The sequence below is a fragment of the Choloepus didactylus genome, chromosome 9 (assembly GCF_015220235.1).
Source record: "Choloepus didactylus isolate mChoDid1 chromosome 9, mChoDid1.pri, whole genome shotgun sequence".
NCBI lineage: Eukaryota > Metazoa > Chordata > Mammalia > Pilosa > Megalonychidae > Choloepus > Choloepus didactylus.
Window position 1 is genome coordinate 25,397,464 of NC_051315.1, and position 18,872 is coordinate 25,416,335.

The following is an 18,872-nucleotide window of genomic DNA, read 5'->3' on the forward strand; positions in this document are numbered from 1 at the left end:
AAATGACATTAGTCGAAAGAATCAAAAATTAAGAAAAATTTCATAGAAGTGTCACTCAAGTTTACTAGTTATTTTATAGTGTGACTAGGGACAGTCTGGTTGGAAAAGTATGTGAGAGAAACTTTGACAAGCTATTTCCAACTGGCAGGATATTTGTAATGGAATTTATCTGGATAGATTATGCCTGTGCTTGAAAAAAAAATTGGTTTAAAATTTTTAACTGATGACATGTTAAAAAGGAGGAAAATAATGAATTCTAGATAGCAGAAATTCCTTCTTAAAAACTAACTGTTAAGTGAAAACAGGAACACTTCCATAAGTGCCATTTAAACAACGAAACAAGCAAAGATCACATTCAGGAAAAGTTCAAATGATATTTTTTTGTCTTCTTGTGTGTGTGTGGTGGTGGTGGTGGTGGTAGGGATTGGGTTCTACATCGAACTCTCCCTTACATTACATATTCTGTTTCCTAGTTTGTATCATCCATCCCTAGAGGTCAGATGCTTATGAGCAGGACATGTAACAGAAAACTGAAAGTTATTTTGGTTACTGTCAGTGCAGGGTTTGAATTAATAATGAAACCAATTAAATTCTCAAATAACTTCAGTGTCAACAATAAAAATTTAATTTCCAAAGAAATAAGGTTAGCTGTGTTGAACACCTTGTCCAATCTTAGTAATAACCAAATTTTCTAGCTTTGGGGGATTCTGCTATTTTGTTAAAAACCTTGCGCCTGGTTGATTTAATGAAAATATTGACTAAAGAATCCGTGCTCTTTTTCAGCTGTCTCATGTGTCTCAGATGATAACCAGTCGGCAGAAATGACAGAATGCCTCAAGCAGACAAATGGCGTGCCTCACCTTGTGCAGGAATGCAGGGTCCCATGTCGCGATGACTGCTCCTTCACTGCCTGGTCCAGGTTTACACCCTGCTCAACGAACTGTGAATCAACCCGGAGTAGACGGCGGCAGCTCACAGGTAGGACATGCCTTTTACTTCTTGGCTTCACAAGAGTTATGAACTGCTGAACCTCCCTCTAGAAAGTCAGCTCCAGAGGACAGTACGTTTTGTGAGCTCCCCTGTCTACCCTCAATGTAGCCTCAATATCTAGAACAATACCTGGCACATAATATGCTCTCAGTTAATATTTTTTTGGAATGACTGAAAGGTGAACCATTTTGTAGCTATAAAATTCCTGTTTAGTTTTATAACCTTTATAGTCATAGAAGATTGCTTATCAAAAGTCATAGAAAAAAAATCAATGTTTATTTTAGTAATTAATGGCAAAGTTTCTGGTGTTTTGCTATGCCAGCATCTCAGCAAGCTTGAGCACTAACAGTCATTACTTTGGAAAGAACATCTGACTTATAGCATTGTCTTTTGTCGTTACCTTTTAAGCAGTTTGACGTTTTCAAATTTTGTATGAGGCAAAAAAAATGTATATATACATTTTGCTTTTATGGTATATAATTAATTATTGGTTTTGTTTATATTTGCAAAAATTAAAGGAGATTGAAGCAATTAATGTTTTAAATCAGGTCCTGTTTTGTTTTTTGTTTACAGTATACAAATAATTGATGCAGTGGTATATTTTACTACTTGTCAGATAAATATGCCAGAACTTCGTTTAAATGTATGTGTATTTGTATATGTAGAAAACTTAATTCAGGGAGTGGAGAATCAAAGGAAAATGCCAAAATAATTATTAACATAATAAAATTAGTACTGACATCCCTGAAGGATTCACCACAAATGATCATTAGCTCTCATGAGCAGCTAAGTGTTAATTCTCTGGTTTCAAGACCATTTTGTTTACATGCATTGCTTACAAAATTAGAATTTAAATTTAACTGATTATAATATATTTCCTTAATCAACTAGAGCCTTCAACAGGATTTCTACACATTAACTGGAGGTTGAAGGCCATTCCCAAGTGTGAGTTAAAAATATAATCTCAAACACAGACATCAAATAAAATATGGTGCACTTTGTGCTCTCTCTTCTACAAAAATCTAAGCTTATATAATTTTTGCAACTTTGTTTCTAAGATAAAGGACATTTCTTAAAGAAAAACAAAATAATGTGATAGAATGTGTAGGACGGCTTATATTCAGGTTCAGAGGGCAAATTTCTTGCGCACACATACATAATGCTTCACAAATCCATTATCCTATCAACTCTTGTCTATATCTTTGAGGTGAGACAGATTTCCATTAAAGGGAAAGAAAGTTTTTAATTGGTGGTCAGGGTTTTTTTTTCCTTTTTCTTGAAGGTCTGCTAACAATATTTTGAACCTGCAAAAGGAAAATGAGAAATACTGATATTTATCCATTTTACAACCATGATAGTTTGTGTTATGAATTGTTAAATAATGAATTTGACTTTTAAAATGTGCTTTTCATATAAATAATAAAGATCTCTTGTACATTTTTCTGCAAACTATAACCCAAGAATTATCCATACTAAAAGACTGTTTAGAATTCCTTTTCTAAATTATTAACTGCTGTGCTTTTTAGAAGGCTACTTGATTTTTGTGTCTTCGTGTCTAGTTGACACCAAAACAATTGGTCAATTTCATGAAGCACATGAGTTGAAAAAAATATCAGTCATAGGAATCTTTTAGTAACACTGTTGTGGAAAAAAAAAAGCACAGTAGTGAGTTGAGATTTTCCCACTGTTCAAGACTTCTTTTTTTTTTAATATAACATATGTACATAAAAGTGACAACTTTCCACACGCAGTTTCACAAGTAGTTAGCAAATTTCAAAGAATATTATAGGTTACAATTTCACAGTTTCAGTTATTTCATTATGGAATATAACATATATACAAAAAGATAATATCTTTCAAAGTATGTTTTAACAAATAGATCTATGGGAAATTTCCAAAGTTATTATGAGTTATAGCACCATAGTTTCAGTTATGTCCTTATTGTGAAATACAACATATATACAAAAATATATAATTTTCCAATTACCATTTAACAAGTAGCTATAGAACAAATTTCAAAGGATGCTATAGGTCACAGTTCCACTGTTTCAGTTCTTTTCTTCTACTATTCTAATACTTTAAGAACTAAGAAAAAGAAAATTATATAAATATTCAGTATTCATAATCCTTTGTTAAATTTTCTTGTATGTTTGAGGCTTATTTTTATCGAGCTAAAGCTTGTATTTTGGTTTCTCCCATGTAATTTGTTAATAAATTTCGTAAACAATCTCTAACATGAATGGCAGTAAAGGATATGGACTCAGAATTTAAAACATTATGACTCTCTCTTTAACACACATACACAGACGCACATAGACACACATACAAACCACTCAGTTGGATAGCTGGAACATCAGGGTTTTTTTTTATTTTTTATTTTTTCCATTTTTAACAAGAGGCTTTAATTTGCCATCTCTGTGTTCTGTGGGTTATACCAAAATCAGCCCTAAAGATCCTCATAGATTTTAGATTGACTGGTGATTGAAGGAATTGTTTATATAGTGCTCAAAACAATTAACCCATTAAATAGAAAATAAACCAAGATTATTATATATAAATATGTAATATATATATTATATATACATACTCAAAATAAATGGATAACATATATATGTTATGTATTTTTATATACACACCCATACATATACTTCATATTCACTAGTAGTTTTGTGTTTATATAAGATCAGCCACAAATTTCCCTCTGACTGCAGGGAAAAAAAAAACATGTCTTTTGAGTTATACCACAGATTGATTTTTTAGCACTAGTTGGCTCTGATTCCAAAGATTACTGCTGATTCTGATGAAACATAATCAAAGTAGAGGACTACTGATAAGTTGTTTCTTATTGGTAGAACCATTTCTACGTTAACTAACTTGCTCAGAATCTCTCTTCAAACAGTGATGTTGTGTAATTAAGAAAGATATCACAAATACAGAGGCAGCATATATTTAAACAGAATACTTGTTCTGCTGGTAACTTTCAGCATATTTCTTTCTTTCCTCCTCTCTCCTTTCTCTCATTCTTTCCTCCTTCCTTTTTTCCTTTCTCCCTTTTTTTAAACTTCTTTTTCTCAATTATTCAATAAACATTTTTTTTTTACTACTATGTGTTCCTGGCCTTGATAATACCCTGAGGTAATAAACCAGAGCCTAACTTAACCAAACTTATGGTCTAGTGGGAGATATAAGTAGATTTTTACCATGGACAATTACCATACAGCATAATACCTGCTACAATAGTTGGTATATAGGGTGCAGTAGTAGTTTCCTCTTGCTACTGTAATAAACTACCATAAATTGTCTTAAAACAACACAAATTTGTTATCTTAAAGTTACATGTGTGTCTCAATGGGTAAAATCAAGGTGCAGGAGCACTGCATTTCTTTATGGGGTCCCTAGGGAAAAAAATCTGTTTCCTTGCACCGTCAAGCTTTTAGAGAGCACTCACATTCGTTGCTGTATGACTTTCTTCCTCCATCTTTAAAGCCAGCAACATTGCTTCTCTGACTATTCTTCCATAGTCATAACTCACTCGGATTCTTTACTCAGACTGGAAGTTTCTCTGATTTTAAGCACACCCATGTGATTAGGTTGGGTCCACATGGACAGTCTTGGTTAATCTCTCCATCTCAGGGTTCTTAACCTGAATCACATCTGGAGAGTTCATTTTGCCATATAAGGTCTTAGGGATTGGTATATGGGCATCCTTGGGGAGCCATTATGTTGCTACCATGCTATTTCAGAAGAAGAGCATCTCTTCTAGCCCTGGGATATAAGGAAAGTGGGTTTCAGGAAGGCTCTCTCTATTAGCTTGGACCTGAAGGACAGATTGGCATTAAACATGCTAAGAAGGGAGGGTAGAACTGGTAAAAGTTTCTGGAGTAACCCCATACAGAGGCCAGGAAGTGAACAAGTAAATTCTAGGAATTGAAAAATGTTCAGTATGGCTGGATTATAACATGCCAGAGGCAGAGTAGTGCAATGTAGGTGGGGCCAGATAACAAGGTCCCAGATCCCATGGAGGACCATGTCAAGGAGTCTGGACTTTATTCTACGGGATATCACCTAAGAGTTTTAAGTAGATGAGTGATGCGATCTGGTTTACATCTTTGAAAACTGGCTCTGACTGCAGTGTGGGGAACAAATTTGAAGGAGTGAGATAGTGTGGTAACAAGATCTTGGAGGAAGCTATGGAAACAAATCGACTAAATAAGAGATATTTAAGCATTTGAAATGATAGACGTTTGTTATTAATTAGATGTATGGGGTGCAATAGAATGTTGAGAAAGAATTGTATGTGATGCAAATCATCTGACAATGAAAAGTTAATCCATGTATCAGCTTATATCAAGCATTTCCAAAACAGCCATAAAGACTAGATATAGACCAATAAAGCTGACTTCGTTTTTTATTACCAGCCAGGAATCTAGCTAATGACACTCTAATGAGGAAATAAAAGATGGAATTGGCAGATCTAGGAAAATTCTTAGTAATCTACAGAAAGTGCATTGCAGCAAAGTTGAATCAAGTAGCAGGCTGATTGGAATCCACAAAATATGATAATCAGGTATTCACAGTTGTAAAACATGAGTCATTGTCATTACTCAAAGTCAGACTCTCAGCTAAAAGTTCTATCAAAGTCATATGGTAAGGTAAAGTCATATTCTAGAATATTTAAAAGGGTCTCTCAAAATAGTAGTCAAAGCTTTCTCTTGGATTAAATTATCCAGCATGATTTGAGCATTTATTTCAGTTTATTGTTTGTGTCAGCAATTGTGAGCTACCTGATAGCAGGGACCAATATGAGTTCAGTGTTGTCCACCATACTCCATGTGACCCCATTCTGACCCAGGGCCATTGAATAGGAGGATATCACTTTGTTTCTTGAATAAACAAACTGTTTTTTAAAAAATTACTTGGAAAAAAAAAAACAGAAACAAAGGTACTACTTAGACAATTTTGTTGGTTTCCCTGGCAACCATTAATTTTAAGGAAAGTGGAGACAAGGTAATCAATCTATCTTTATTGGCAAATTATGGGGAAAGTACTATTAAATAAGTTAATTAGAACTTTCTAGACTTGAGCAAACATCTAAGTACTACATTGCTGGTACTTGAACTTGTAGCAAACATCTAAGTATTTTGCACCACTATCCATCATGAAACCATTTTAAAAAATATATTCAAGTTTCACAGTTGCCCGGAGAGATGCTTCCATTTCCGTAAGATTTACTTCCATGACAAAAAAGAAAAAATATTTTATTTTACTTAAGATTTAATGTTCTAAGGGCCTGTAATACAAATCATCTGAGTGACTTTTATCAAAACAGAAGATGTGAAATTAATACATCACTTTGTCTTGCTGAAACAGGGAAAAGCAGAAAGAAGGAGAAATGCCAGGATGCTGAGCTTCACCCTCTAGTTGAAACGGAACAGTGTCCTTGTGATAAATTTCTGTCCCAGCCTTATGGAAACTGGTCAGATTGCATTCTTCCAGAAGGCAAAAGGGAGCCTCAGCGAGGATTGCGGGTACAAGAAGACAGCAAAGAATGTGGAGAAGGCATGCGCTTTCAAGCAATAGCCTGCTCTGATAGAAACGGAAGACCTGTTGACCCCTCCCACTGCAGCAGCTCCGGTAAGGAGATGGGTGAGGGCTAACAGATGAGCGCATTGACGTACAGTCTACACGTTAGTCCTAGGTCTGGAATTAGTAGCTTTGTTCTTGAATAATTGTTTTAGTTCTCCTTTGACAATAACAGACTGCCTCTCATATAACATGCATATGAATTGCACACATCCAAATCTCAGTGATGCTCTAGAATGTCATTGTTTGGATCCTTGACCCACCTCACTCTACACTTCACTTTTGTTTGTTGTCTCTTTGTATGGTGGCAGTGATCACCATTGCTCTACATCTGTGAACATATTTTATGGTGTTCTTTGGTACCCTGAGGGTATACATAGAAGGTATCAGACCTGGAGTTTTTTCTAGTATAGTTGGCAAAATACCAGTGAAAAGATTGATTTTAAATGTTTATAATACAATGTATAAGTACACCCAAATTAATAGAATAAAGTGGTAGAAATTAGGCAATCAACTGGGAAAATTTTCTGAGGAGTTAATAAGGGAAAAACTCTTCCTTGAACCTTATTTGGGAAAAACTGGAAGATATGGGTGAATAGAGAAAAGAATGAAGGTGAATGCAGCTGGGGTGAAGCTGTTGGAGGAGGCTGAGACTAATGATTAAAGTGGAACTTATGAATTTCCTGCCACATTTTTTCTTTTTCTACTACCTTTTTTAAAAAAAAAAAGACTAAAGTTAAGAATTTTACAAGAGTATATAGAGAGGGAATCATGCTTGACTGGCAAGCTCTGGAAGCAAATTGATAGATTTGTTCTTGGTCACCAAGGTGTTGTGTATGAATAAGCTTTCTCAGTAATACCAGAAATGTGCGAGTCTGTTGAATGATAGGCATTCTGCTTTATTCCCAAATGTATTAATTAGCTTGTCTTTATTTACAGTGTACCCATATAATTATATGACTATAATTTGAAGTTTAAGATTTATAATTGGTACTATCATTGTGCTGTATCTGCTTCCCAGGTTAGCCAACAGAATTCTTTTAAGTGATAACATCTTTCAGAAACATTAAACACTATCACAAGCAAGTGTAATGGACCCATTTTAAAGAAGCCAAAACTGGTTGGCTCAAATCTTTGTTTTTTAGCTTTTATATGCCTTCGATTTGTTTATTCATTTATTTGATCAAATCCTGTGTAGAAAACACCTGCTATGTACCTGATCCTCTTCTCTGATTTGGGTGTTCAGTTATGGGGAAATCAGGGACACATGGAATTTGCTGTCCAATGGAAGGATAGAAATAAAATAAATGAATAAAAGGAATCACAAATTTTGATTATCTCTAAGGATTCTGAAATAGGAAATCTTTAGATAGACTTTAGGGATGTCCTTGCTGAAGTGACATAAACATGGAATATGAAGGGTGAGAAGAAGGCAGCCATGCAAAAAGCACATACAAGGTCATTTCAGACTGTGTAACAAGCATATCCAGAGGATGTGGGGCAGGAAAGAGCTACAGGTCCAAAGGATCCAAGATAGGAAATAGAGATTCTAGCAAAAAAAGAAAGGAAACCCCATTGTTCAAATGTAAGGAGTTAGGCCAAGTTGTGTGAGCTGAGGTTGGAGAATTAGTCACAATCTTTACAGACAAGACAAAGAATATAGGTTTAATGTGAATACAGTGGTCAGCTTGGAAGGATTTTAAGTGGGGCATGAGAGGTGGGTGATGTGATCCTACTTAGGTTTTTAAAAGATTGCTTTTGACTACTGTGTGTAGAATGAAATAAAAGGGACAAGAGCATCACTGTCAGACTATTGTAGTCATCAAGGTGAGACATGATGATAGGTTAGATGAGGGTGGAGGCAATAGAGAAATGCTTTTAAGACATAATTTGGAGATTTCCTAATTGCAGATCATCTTTCTATATTTTAATTGCCAGTAATCTCTAGTTTTTAATGAATAGGTTATTTTCTTTATTTATACAATAGTTATTTCTGGTTAAATGAAAATGTCTTCAAGGAGGAAGGCAGTTGGTTAACTGAACCAATTTTCAGAACAATAGTAAAAGCTGTGAGGGAGTCTGAAACATTTTCCCCAAATGAAAAAATCCTTTGACAGTGAAGATTTACCATAGACTCATCACTTTTAGAGCATTTGTGTTAAGATACTTTGACAGTACATCTTTTAAAAAAAGATTTTTGGGATGGTAACGAAAGTACCTCATGTTAACTTTAGTGGTGTGATGTACACCACTCTATCAAGGAAAAAAAAACTTTTAGTTGTTAGTAATAAAGGCATAGGTATTTTTTTAATATGCATGAATTAACTCACTATTAAGAATTCTTTTTTCATCATGAGCAAACTGAGGCACAGATCCTCAGTCTTGGTCTCCTAAAGGAAGGTAGATAGTTTGTTCTTTTAAGCACTTACCTGGACTTTGTCTTCCATCTCCCCACTCTCATTCTCGGGATGGGTGAGGTTCCTTCTCTGTGGATTCCAGTGATTCCTTGTGCTTATATTCATGATTGCATATTGCTTGGTTGTTTTCTTTTTTTTTATTTCATTTAGATTCTTAATTCTCTTATTCAACTCAGCATTCATTGAGGTCCTGAACTGAATCTGTTCATCTCTCTGTCCCCAATGCCTAAAACATGGTCAAGCCCCTCTTAGGAGTCACTAAAAGTTCCTGAACTTTACATTTGATAAAGATGAAAGGACTACTTTAGACATGACAAGAGTCAATACACCTATGCCTATATCAAAGTCCTGAAATGTGTGTGTGTGGTGTGTGTGTGTGTGTGTCTGTATACATCCTTTGGGTAGAACATCTATGTTTAGTGAAATAAGATCCATGGAGAAGTCAGCTGTGTGCAGTAAGTATATGGTCAGACAGAGAACACCTGGTCGTATTTTGCCCTTGATATCTAGTTTAGAGGAATAGAAATTGCATTGCTAAAAATGGACAAGCAGTGCTTTTGAAAGAATGGGAGAATGCAGAACAATAATTTTCCAAGTAACCAGGTGATAACTTTGTGAATAAATACTAATTCATCAAATTATAATGTGAAAATGTAAATCTGTTTTATATTTGATTCTACACAAATTATGATAGATTTTAAGGTAATTAATTGTCTTCATTAGTATTTCATCTAGAAATAACTTAGAATTTGAAATTTAACTCTATAACAGCAATTACATTAATTTTCTGTGATACATAAGTAGGTATGGATTGCAGGCAAAGCAGAAAGTAATCTAAAGAATCTCTTTGTAATTTGAAGAACAGTATCATTTCACATGTTTGCAGACACTGGAAAAATGTGAATATAATCTTAATACATTTAGAAAGTTTATTTCTCGGTTTGGTTGTGTGTTGAATTTTAGATAGTTGATTGACACCTGTTATGAAAACATATGGACACGCTTATGTTGGCAGAGCAAAGAGAGTTTGCTTGGGAACTGAAAGTTACATCTTTATTAACCAAGTAGTTGAGAGAGCATTTGGTAAAATTTCCTGCAAAGATTTGTAAATATGAAAGACAAAATTCATAAACTATGTGTTCTCTCCTCATGGGTCTACCACCCAGGAGGGAGTAAATAATTATGTTTTATCCTCCTTCAAAGAAAGAAATAGAAGCTCTTTAATCATTTGCAGTTTTTCTAAAGTGACCTAAATCCTCTCCACCTTCATGTTTTCTGGGACATTGGAAGGCCCTTCAAATCACCACTTGAAAAGGAATGATAATGCCTGCTCTGGGACAAGGAAATTTAAATTTGATAAAGATGAAGAATATGTTTCTGTGTTTTTCATGTTGAGATTTTACTCGTTTTGCTTTTTTAAGACATGATTGGTGCTATAATAATTCATATAATATTGCTGCCTTAGTAGTGCTTCTCCTTAAATCCACTTTTTTTCCATCCCTGTTGCTCCCCTTTAGTTCAAGCTAGTCATCTTTTATCTCAGTTCATCACACCATCTCCTGTCCGCTCTCCTGACTTGTCCACCTCCCTCCAACCATTTCTCACATCCCATGAGAGGAGTCTTTCTGAAAGGCAAATCTAATTTTCACTGTCGTATGTTTCAAACCATCAGTAGAGACCCATTTTCCAGACCCCTAAGCCTGGATGTAATGCCTTTCAGGATCTTACCCTTTTTGAACACAGGAGCCTCATCCTTCAACCTGCCCACCTGGAACCCCAACTACTCTCACTTGTATATCTCAATACACACCAGTCACTCTCATAGTTTTTTTTTTTTTTTTTTTTCCGCTTGCTGTGTACCTATACACTTTCCTCTTGGTATGACTTTAATTTTTCCCCCTTCTTGCAACCCAGTTCTCTAACTGACTCCAAACAACTTTTCCAGACTTAAGTTAGAAATGTCACCTCCTCTGGGAAACCCCAGGCAGTCTTGCCAGTCAGCTGTTCCCTAACCCCTAAAACCAACTAAGACCTGAAAATATCTGTTTTATGTCCCTTAGCAAAATCAAGTCCTCAGTCCTAGCACATCTCATATTTTATCTCTCTATTGCAAGTCTGACTTTCCACATAGGGCTCCCTGAGGGAAGAACTGTGTCTACCCCATCACTGTATCTATCACAAACTCCTAACAAAGTATTAGTACCTCGTAGCTATTCAATAATTATTGACAAATCTCAGAATATAAATTTATGCTTATGTGTAAAGAATTTTAAGGTAGATGTGTTTCCTTTGGCTGCTGTAACAAATTACCACAAACTTGGTTTAAAATAACCCACATTTATTCTCTCACAGTTCTGCAGGTCAGAAGTCCAAAATAAATTTCACTCTGGAAGCTCTAGGGAAGGCTCTCTTTCCTTGTCTTTTCCAGCTTCTAGAGTTGCAAACCTTGTATTCCTTAGTTCATGGCCCCTTCTTTAAAGCCAGCAGATTAGCATCTTGCTTCAGTGTTACATTGCCTCCTTCTCCTCCCTCTGCCTCCTTCCTGTAAGGGATTTATGATTGCATTTAGGGCCCACCCAGATGATCTAGGGTAGCTCCCTTGATACTGTAAGATCTCATTTGAAGAGACGGTTCTGCTGCTAAAAATGTCTGGACACTCATGTAGTCCAAGAAATCACTTAATGTGGAGATCCATTGGGAACAGCGTTTCGTTCACTCATGCATGCATTCATTCTTTTAACAGAACCTGTAGTTTTCATCAGGAACATTTCTATTTTACAGTAGATAAAGATGGATAAGTCATACTCAGTGGAGATACAGTTTAATACAGCATTGTTTTAAGGACTTTGAGATTATATCCCCTCTCTGTGTCAGACTACTTTAATTTTTTAATTACAGAGAGATGAAAATTTCAGAATATAAACCAAACAATTTTTATACCCTATATTCCTTATCCAGAATTGTGTCTAAATATCTACATATCACCTGCAATGAAAGTGTGGTCATAATTGTCTAAAGACATCTGGGCCCATGGTCATTTGGGTAGACAATGGTAGATGGCCAAGTTTCTATGGATTTGACAGGAATACCTTTCCAGAAAAGGTAGGGTGTTCATAATCCTTCTCAGGGGAGAAATCGTGGGCCCATGATTAAATATATATACTACTTCCTTTTCCCTTACAAAGGGTCACATTTTATCCTAAATGAGAAAGTAAATAGAACTTTTAGAAAAATGGTTTTAATTAAGGTATCATCTATTACTTTCTCCTTTCAGTGTAAACAAGTAGAGATACCCTATGAAGAGGTGCAATGTAACTCTTTTCCTATCTTGCTTAAAATAATAGTTCAGTCTCCCTAAAATCAGGAGTAAGACAAGGATGTCCAGTTTTGTCACTTCTATCCAACATTGCATTGGAGGTTCTAACCAGTGCAGTTAGGCAAGAGAAAGAAATAAATGGCATCCCAATTGGAAAAGAAAAAGTAAAATTCTCTATTTTCAGATAACATGATTTTGTATATAGAAAATTCTAAGGAATCTACAAAAAAAAAAAAAAAAAACTATTGGAACTAATGAATGAAGCAAGATTACAGGATATAAGATCTCTCTGTATATTTATATGCTCTTGCATTACACAATCTGAAAATAAAATTAGGTAAGCAATTCCATTCACAGCAGCATCAAAAAGAATAAAATTCTTAGGAATAAATTTAGCAAAAGAAGTACAAAACATATACTCTGAAAACTGCAGGACATTGTTGAAAGAAATTGAGGGAAGATCTAAACTTAATGGGAAAATATCCTATTGTCATGGATTGGAAGACTTAATATTTTTCAGATGGCAATTCTCCCCAAACTGATAAACAGATTCGATGCAATCCCTATCAAAATCCCAGCTGATTTATTCTTAGAAATTGACAAGCTGATTCTAAATCTCATATAGAATAGCATGGGACCCAAAATAGCAAAAACAATCCTGAGAAAGAATAACAAATTAGAAAATCTCACATTTCTAACACATTTTCAATCTTTTTCTATGCTGGAACATTAACCCAATAATGTTTCCCTAGCACACACTCATCAGAAGTGAATGTTCCCCAAAGGCTGCCCCATAGACAGGATTGCCTGGGGGATGTGGAAATCCCAGGAGCCCTTCCCCTAAATCCACCCCACCTCTCCCACTGTTTCTTCAAATCCCAAAGTGTTGGCAACATTACTGCTTTAGAAAGTAGGGTTATTGATGAGTTGTGATAGGATTCCATGTTGTTTTTAGAAAAATTAATTCTGGGCTCAGGCGTTAGATTAAAAGAAAGGTTAAATGTAGGGAAAGAGTCTGGAGAGAGTCCAGTAGTCCGTGTGAGCATCAGAAAAGGCGAAGGCCATGGAGATGGTCAGGAGGGACAGGACGTATTAGAGGTGAAAGCAGAGTGCAATCAGCAATGATTCTGAAAACCAGATGAGTGATGGATGGTGACACTAACCAGAGTAAGAATCATGCTTGAGAGTTGAAAATGGGGAGCTCAGTTTTGGGCAGTTTGATTCAGCAGAGCATTTATTAAAGATGTAAAAATACAACTGGCAATATTTGATTAAAGCCAAGAGACAGAAACTTCTATGATATAGATTTTTGAGTAGCATATAGATGGCAAGGCAGATGTTATGTTGATAAGGAAGATAATGTTGACAATAGGAAGAGATGGCTTCAGACAGAAATTCAAGAAATATTTTTATTTAAGGTGGTGGTAGAAGTATCCTCCACATCCTGCTTAAACCTCCACACTGACTAAGCACTTACTACTAAAAAATGCAGGTAAAGAGCTCTAAATTATGAAAGATCTCTATTTTTAAAAGCCAAAATGTAGCTTCCTCCACCCATTGGTTCCAATTAAACATTATTCAATTTTTAAATAAGTCTAAAATATACTCTATATAAGATCATGTAAAAAACTTGAAAATAGATGTAATGCCTCTTCCACTTGTAAATGTTTTATTTTCCAGGAGAAATATCCAGAGTTTTATATACTCTGAATCATATTACAATTTCTCGCACCTTCAAGGTGCTGGTTCTTCTTTGATGTTTCCATTTGGCAATAGACACTTACATGAGAGTAAAGGAACATTATGTTCTAATGCCATTTTCAACCACACCATATGCTCCCCCCATAGTAGACTTCGTCTACTGTTCCCCACGCACCTTTTGTCCTTTCATGTCCCCATTCCTATGCCTTTGTTCGTTCCTCATTCTGGTGTCTTTTTCTTTTTATTGTGAACTCCTACTCGTCTTTTGTGCCCCAACTCAAGTCTGTTTCTGTACTCTCACAGAAGTTTATTTCTATCTCCATGATAGAATTTTATTTATATTTGACTTTATCTGTTTATACACCTTTCTCCACTTCCAGATTGCTGGACCTCAGTTCTCATATCTTTTACTCATTAATTGAGGACATACTAATTGCACATGTACTATGTGCCAAGCACTATGCTACACTTTGCCAAAACACATGGGCTCCCTGCCCTCATGGAGCTAACAATCTAGTAGGTGAGAGAGATATTAAGGAACTATCTGCCTAAGAATATATAATTATAAATTTTCATAAATACTCTGATAAAAAGGATCAGGGTGCTATGAGAAAATAACAAAGGGGAACATCATTTAAGTTGGGGTATCGAGGAAGACCACTCTCGGCAAAAGAAACGTGCTCTGAAAAGTGAAGGAATAGATGTGTAATAGGCAAAGAACACTGTCAGCCATAGTAGGTGTTCAACAAATGTCTCTTGAATGAGTTAGGAATACAATATTCCCAATTGTCCAAAATTACCAAAGTGTATTTTACCACTTTCTTTGGACTTATATAACAGTGGTTTTGTGCATGGTTGGTTTGTTTTTAAGCTATCTCAAATACTTCTTAGCAGATGAAGTTTGTGGTAAAATAAATAAAACACAATTTAATTTGTATGGTGACTATTGATATATTTTCACTTTGCAGTCAACTAAATCCTAAAGTCTGTTTTACAGAAACTACTGTTAAGTTTTGTATCCCTGATCCTGAGTACACAAGTTCAGTTGTCTTTTGAGTACCATGATGCAGAACTGTGCATTTACCTCACTTCCCTTTCATGTTGGTAGTTGCAGCTCATTATTGCAGCTTGTTAACTGTTCTAAATCTTGACTCTGACATCCAGCATATTACCTACAGCTCAAAGCTTTATATCATTCCAAAATTTGATAAGCATGCCATCTGTGTCTTTATCCAAGTTGTTAATCAAAATGTTGAATGAAACACGGCCAAGCTTTTCCCCCTTCAGCACTCAGCTAGAGAGAAGCATCTCTCCGGATGGTACTGACCCATTAGCCAACATTGTTTGGGTAGCAATAAAAAAATCCATCTAGCTCTTTACAGTTGTTTATGAGTGTATCAGGAGAGATTGTGTCATATTCCTTCTGCCTGTAGCATTCCCTTTTTTCTTCCCTATCAGTCTGGTAAACTCACTAAAAAAGAAATTAGATCATTTTTTCACTAAATGATCAAAATGAGCCCATTTTATCCAATGCCCACTTCTTCATCTTGAAGTATTCACAAACTCTTAAATAGTATGTTCATGGATTTTTGTGAGAATTAGGCACTATCACAGGCTTGTGTTGACTCTGTGTAGTACCATCCCGTCTGGCTAGGCCCAGCCCTCCTGCGTAAAGATAATAGCGCAGTGGTTGGAAACCCAGGCTAAAGTTGCACAGCAGACGGAGAGCAGCATCTAACAGCACGTGGTTCCACACGGGCAGTGATGCTGTTCTGTTGGCAGGCACAGCAGTGCAGGGATATAGCTGCAGAGCAGATTTCCTACACTGTTTTGACCTGAGGCTTTGCTTTATGGTGATTATTTTCCATATTCTTTATGTGTCTGCAGATAATGGAGGCTACAATTATTGTTCCTCAATTTCTGTTATTTTCTCCTGGTGAGGACGTGGACCCCCTCTATTGATTCTTGCCTTGTTCTCACTTTTGTAATTTTGCCCATCCATTTGCCCTCCCTCCCCTTCAAGTTTAGCTTAAAGCACTATTTATAGTTCATGTAAGCTGCAGAGCACTTTTTTTTTTGTTTCTTGGTCTCAATTAGGATGCATTTCATCCTTTGCCAAGAGGCCCATTATTTTTTCATAACCTAAAAAGTCATAACTTAAGTTTTCAGTTTGCTTTCTATGTCTTTCTTCCTTTTTTTTTCTCAAATAAAGAAGAAAAAATATATTAATACCACCTGAATCCTCCAAGTCCCTTATCTTCATAGCTAAAATCTTTATAGTCCCAGGAGTTGCATTTCAAATTTCTTATCAAAGTTCTTTTTCACTTATGTCATTCAAAGTAAGTAGAAGCCAATTAATTCCATAAATTTTAGCTGGTGTTTCTTGGGCATTGGATCCATGTTTGAGGGAGGGAAAGGGAAAGATACTAATTTTTTGAGCTTATGTCATATGTTAGGCACTCTGCCGGTACTCTGCCGGTGCTTTGCCTATGTCATTTCATCATATTTGTTTCCCTGGAAAAAAACCTCCCACCCCACACAGCCAAGTCTTGATATGCTGTCACATTGGAAGAAATTCAACTATTTTTCATCTTTTCCTGAGATGAGAAGATTCTTGAGGTGATAGCATAAAGGTGGCCTGATGGATCATGAGGCACAGCGATCTTAGAGATACTATTTTCTCCACTGTTGCCTCACACAATGTCCCTTACAGGGCTTTGAGAAGGGGAAACCACGGTTATCCTGAAGGTCGGGGTAACAGTTGTCTACGTCTTTTATGTTTTATGTCTCCGGTTGAACCAAAGTGCTTTATTACTTCCCTGGGAAATTTTCACTGGAGAGTCCAATCAAACTGATGTATTATTAGGCTTTTTTAATTGCAAAGGGTGAAGACATACCGAAGTTACCACAGGTACTGGGGCCCATTGCTGGGGTGCATGGGGAGCTAGGAAGCAGAGGAAGCCTGCTCTGTGCTGGGAGGAAATGCACACTGCTGAGTGCCCTGCCATGGTGACTCTCTCATCCCTGTGACTCTGAGTCTCTCAGTCTCCTGATTCTCGCTTGGCAGCCTCCCTTCTGCTCCACCCTGCTTCTGTCACCTTCTCTGTGTCTCCTGTTTACAACTCTCTGGGAAAGGGTCTGCTGAATTACTGCACACTCTTATCACCAGTCCAAGTACATCTTCCTTTTATTTTTAATTCTGTTTTGTGATATCCCTTTTAACTCTGTGTTCCCAATCCTATTAGATTCTCTCATATTAAATTTATAACCTTCCAATTCACTCTGCATCTGTTTATTTTCACATACATGCTTTCCTGAAATTGTTTAGGGTGTGTCTTAATTTGCGTTTATAATATACATCTATCTTGTTTTTTCCTTACTTTTTTCAGATAAATAATGATAGCTAACATTTATTGAGCATTTATCATATATTCTACATTTTCTAAGTGCTCCTTCTGTATCAACTCATTTTATTCTTAAATCAGCAATATCTGATATTTATTATCAAAGGACAGAAAGCTTCTGTGCATTTTGGCTCCAGAGCTTATCTCTGTGCATTTTGGCTCCAGAGCTTCTCTCTTAATTTATTAACTGTTTGGATTTATGCTGCTATATTTAGATTAGTTTATTTGTTTGGGGGCACTGCATAGTATTCCATCTTTTATATGTATTCAGCATTTTACATGTTTTCGACTAGTGATAAATTATCTAGGTTCCATCCAATTCTTGGCCACTCACTAGCACTGTTATAAATAGTCCTGTAATGGTCTCTTATGCTGAAGAATGAGCACTAGATGCTAGTAAGTAGTAAGAGGATAATTTACAATAAACATTAAAAACAAGAACAGTAACAGAAACAAAGGCTAGAAGGAAATTTGCCAAGACATTAATAGTTGGTAGTATTTGAATGGTGAGAAAAATGTTTTCCTCCAACACTTTCCTCTTTCTACTTTCCATTTTTCATATCTCTATGTTTAGAATAGTACCATCTGTAAGCCCTCATGTGAAATCAGAGGCAGTGCCAAATATTTACCTGTGGCCTCAATATTGTGATCTTGAATTTTGCATGCATCCATGTATGGATTGGTTTCACCTGGTCATTTCCAACAGAAACAAAACAAAAATTCACACCCTAAAATACCCTAGGTGCTCCCAACTTGATTCTCTTGAATGATAAAACTTGGAGATTTTCTCATTTCCTTTCTGAATCATCTTTTGGGACTTTAGAAGGATAAATGTGAAACACATTTGGAACAATTCACCATTTTCCTGGACCAGTGCTACACTTTGAATATATACAGCTGTAGCCTCAGCTTCCTAAACTTTGGTTTGATGGCTTATAAAAGCTGGGCAAATGCAACCCTTAGTAATCACATCGTTTGCAGCCACTGCCAGTGCAGGCGTGGTCTGGTTAGATCATCAACATGAGGAGATGGTTTCACCTTGTGCCCTTTCTGCTCAATGTTTGTCTCTCAGAAGATGATGATTGTAAAGATCTCCCCAAAACCCAGATGATTGTGAATAGAAGGAAGAAAAACAGGAAGATGTCATTACTGCTTCTTGAATTATGTCTCCAATTTGTGAAATTATTACCACATGTTCAGCATTTTGAAGTTAAAGATTTCCTTGCACCTTTAATGCAGTGGAGAGACATGGAGACAACAGATTATGGAAGTCTCTATAAGTCATTTTAAGGAGCTTTTACTTTAATATAAGAGCAGGAGAGGGTGCACTAGAGAAGATCCGTGGTTGGTCAGGGTGAGGCTGGGAGAGGAGAGATAATGAGCTCAATGTAGGTGTTTTTATTGGAGGTCCTGAGGTCTGAGCCCATCTATGGTGGCCGTCAGGGTCTGTTTTCCAATACT

The 18,872-nt window shown here is 36.1% G+C and overlaps 1 protein-coding gene across 7 annotated transcripts in view; it reads left to right on the forward strand.

Annotated features, from left to right (window-relative positions):
- Positions 1 to 18,872, forward strand: part of THSD7B (thrombospondin type 1 domain containing 7B) — a 952,777-nt gene that overhangs the window by 696,334 nt on the left and 237,571 nt on the right. For all 7 annotated transcript variants that reach the window (XM_037848906.1, XM_037848908.1, XM_037848910.1 and 4 more), the window contains 2 exons: positions 784 to 978; positions 6,361 to 6,624. In XM_037848906.1, the coding sequence (XP_037704834.1) occupies positions 784 to 978; positions 6,361 to 6,624 (459 nt within the window). The remainder of the gene's footprint in view (positions 1 to 783; positions 979 to 6,360; positions 6,625 to 18,872) is intronic.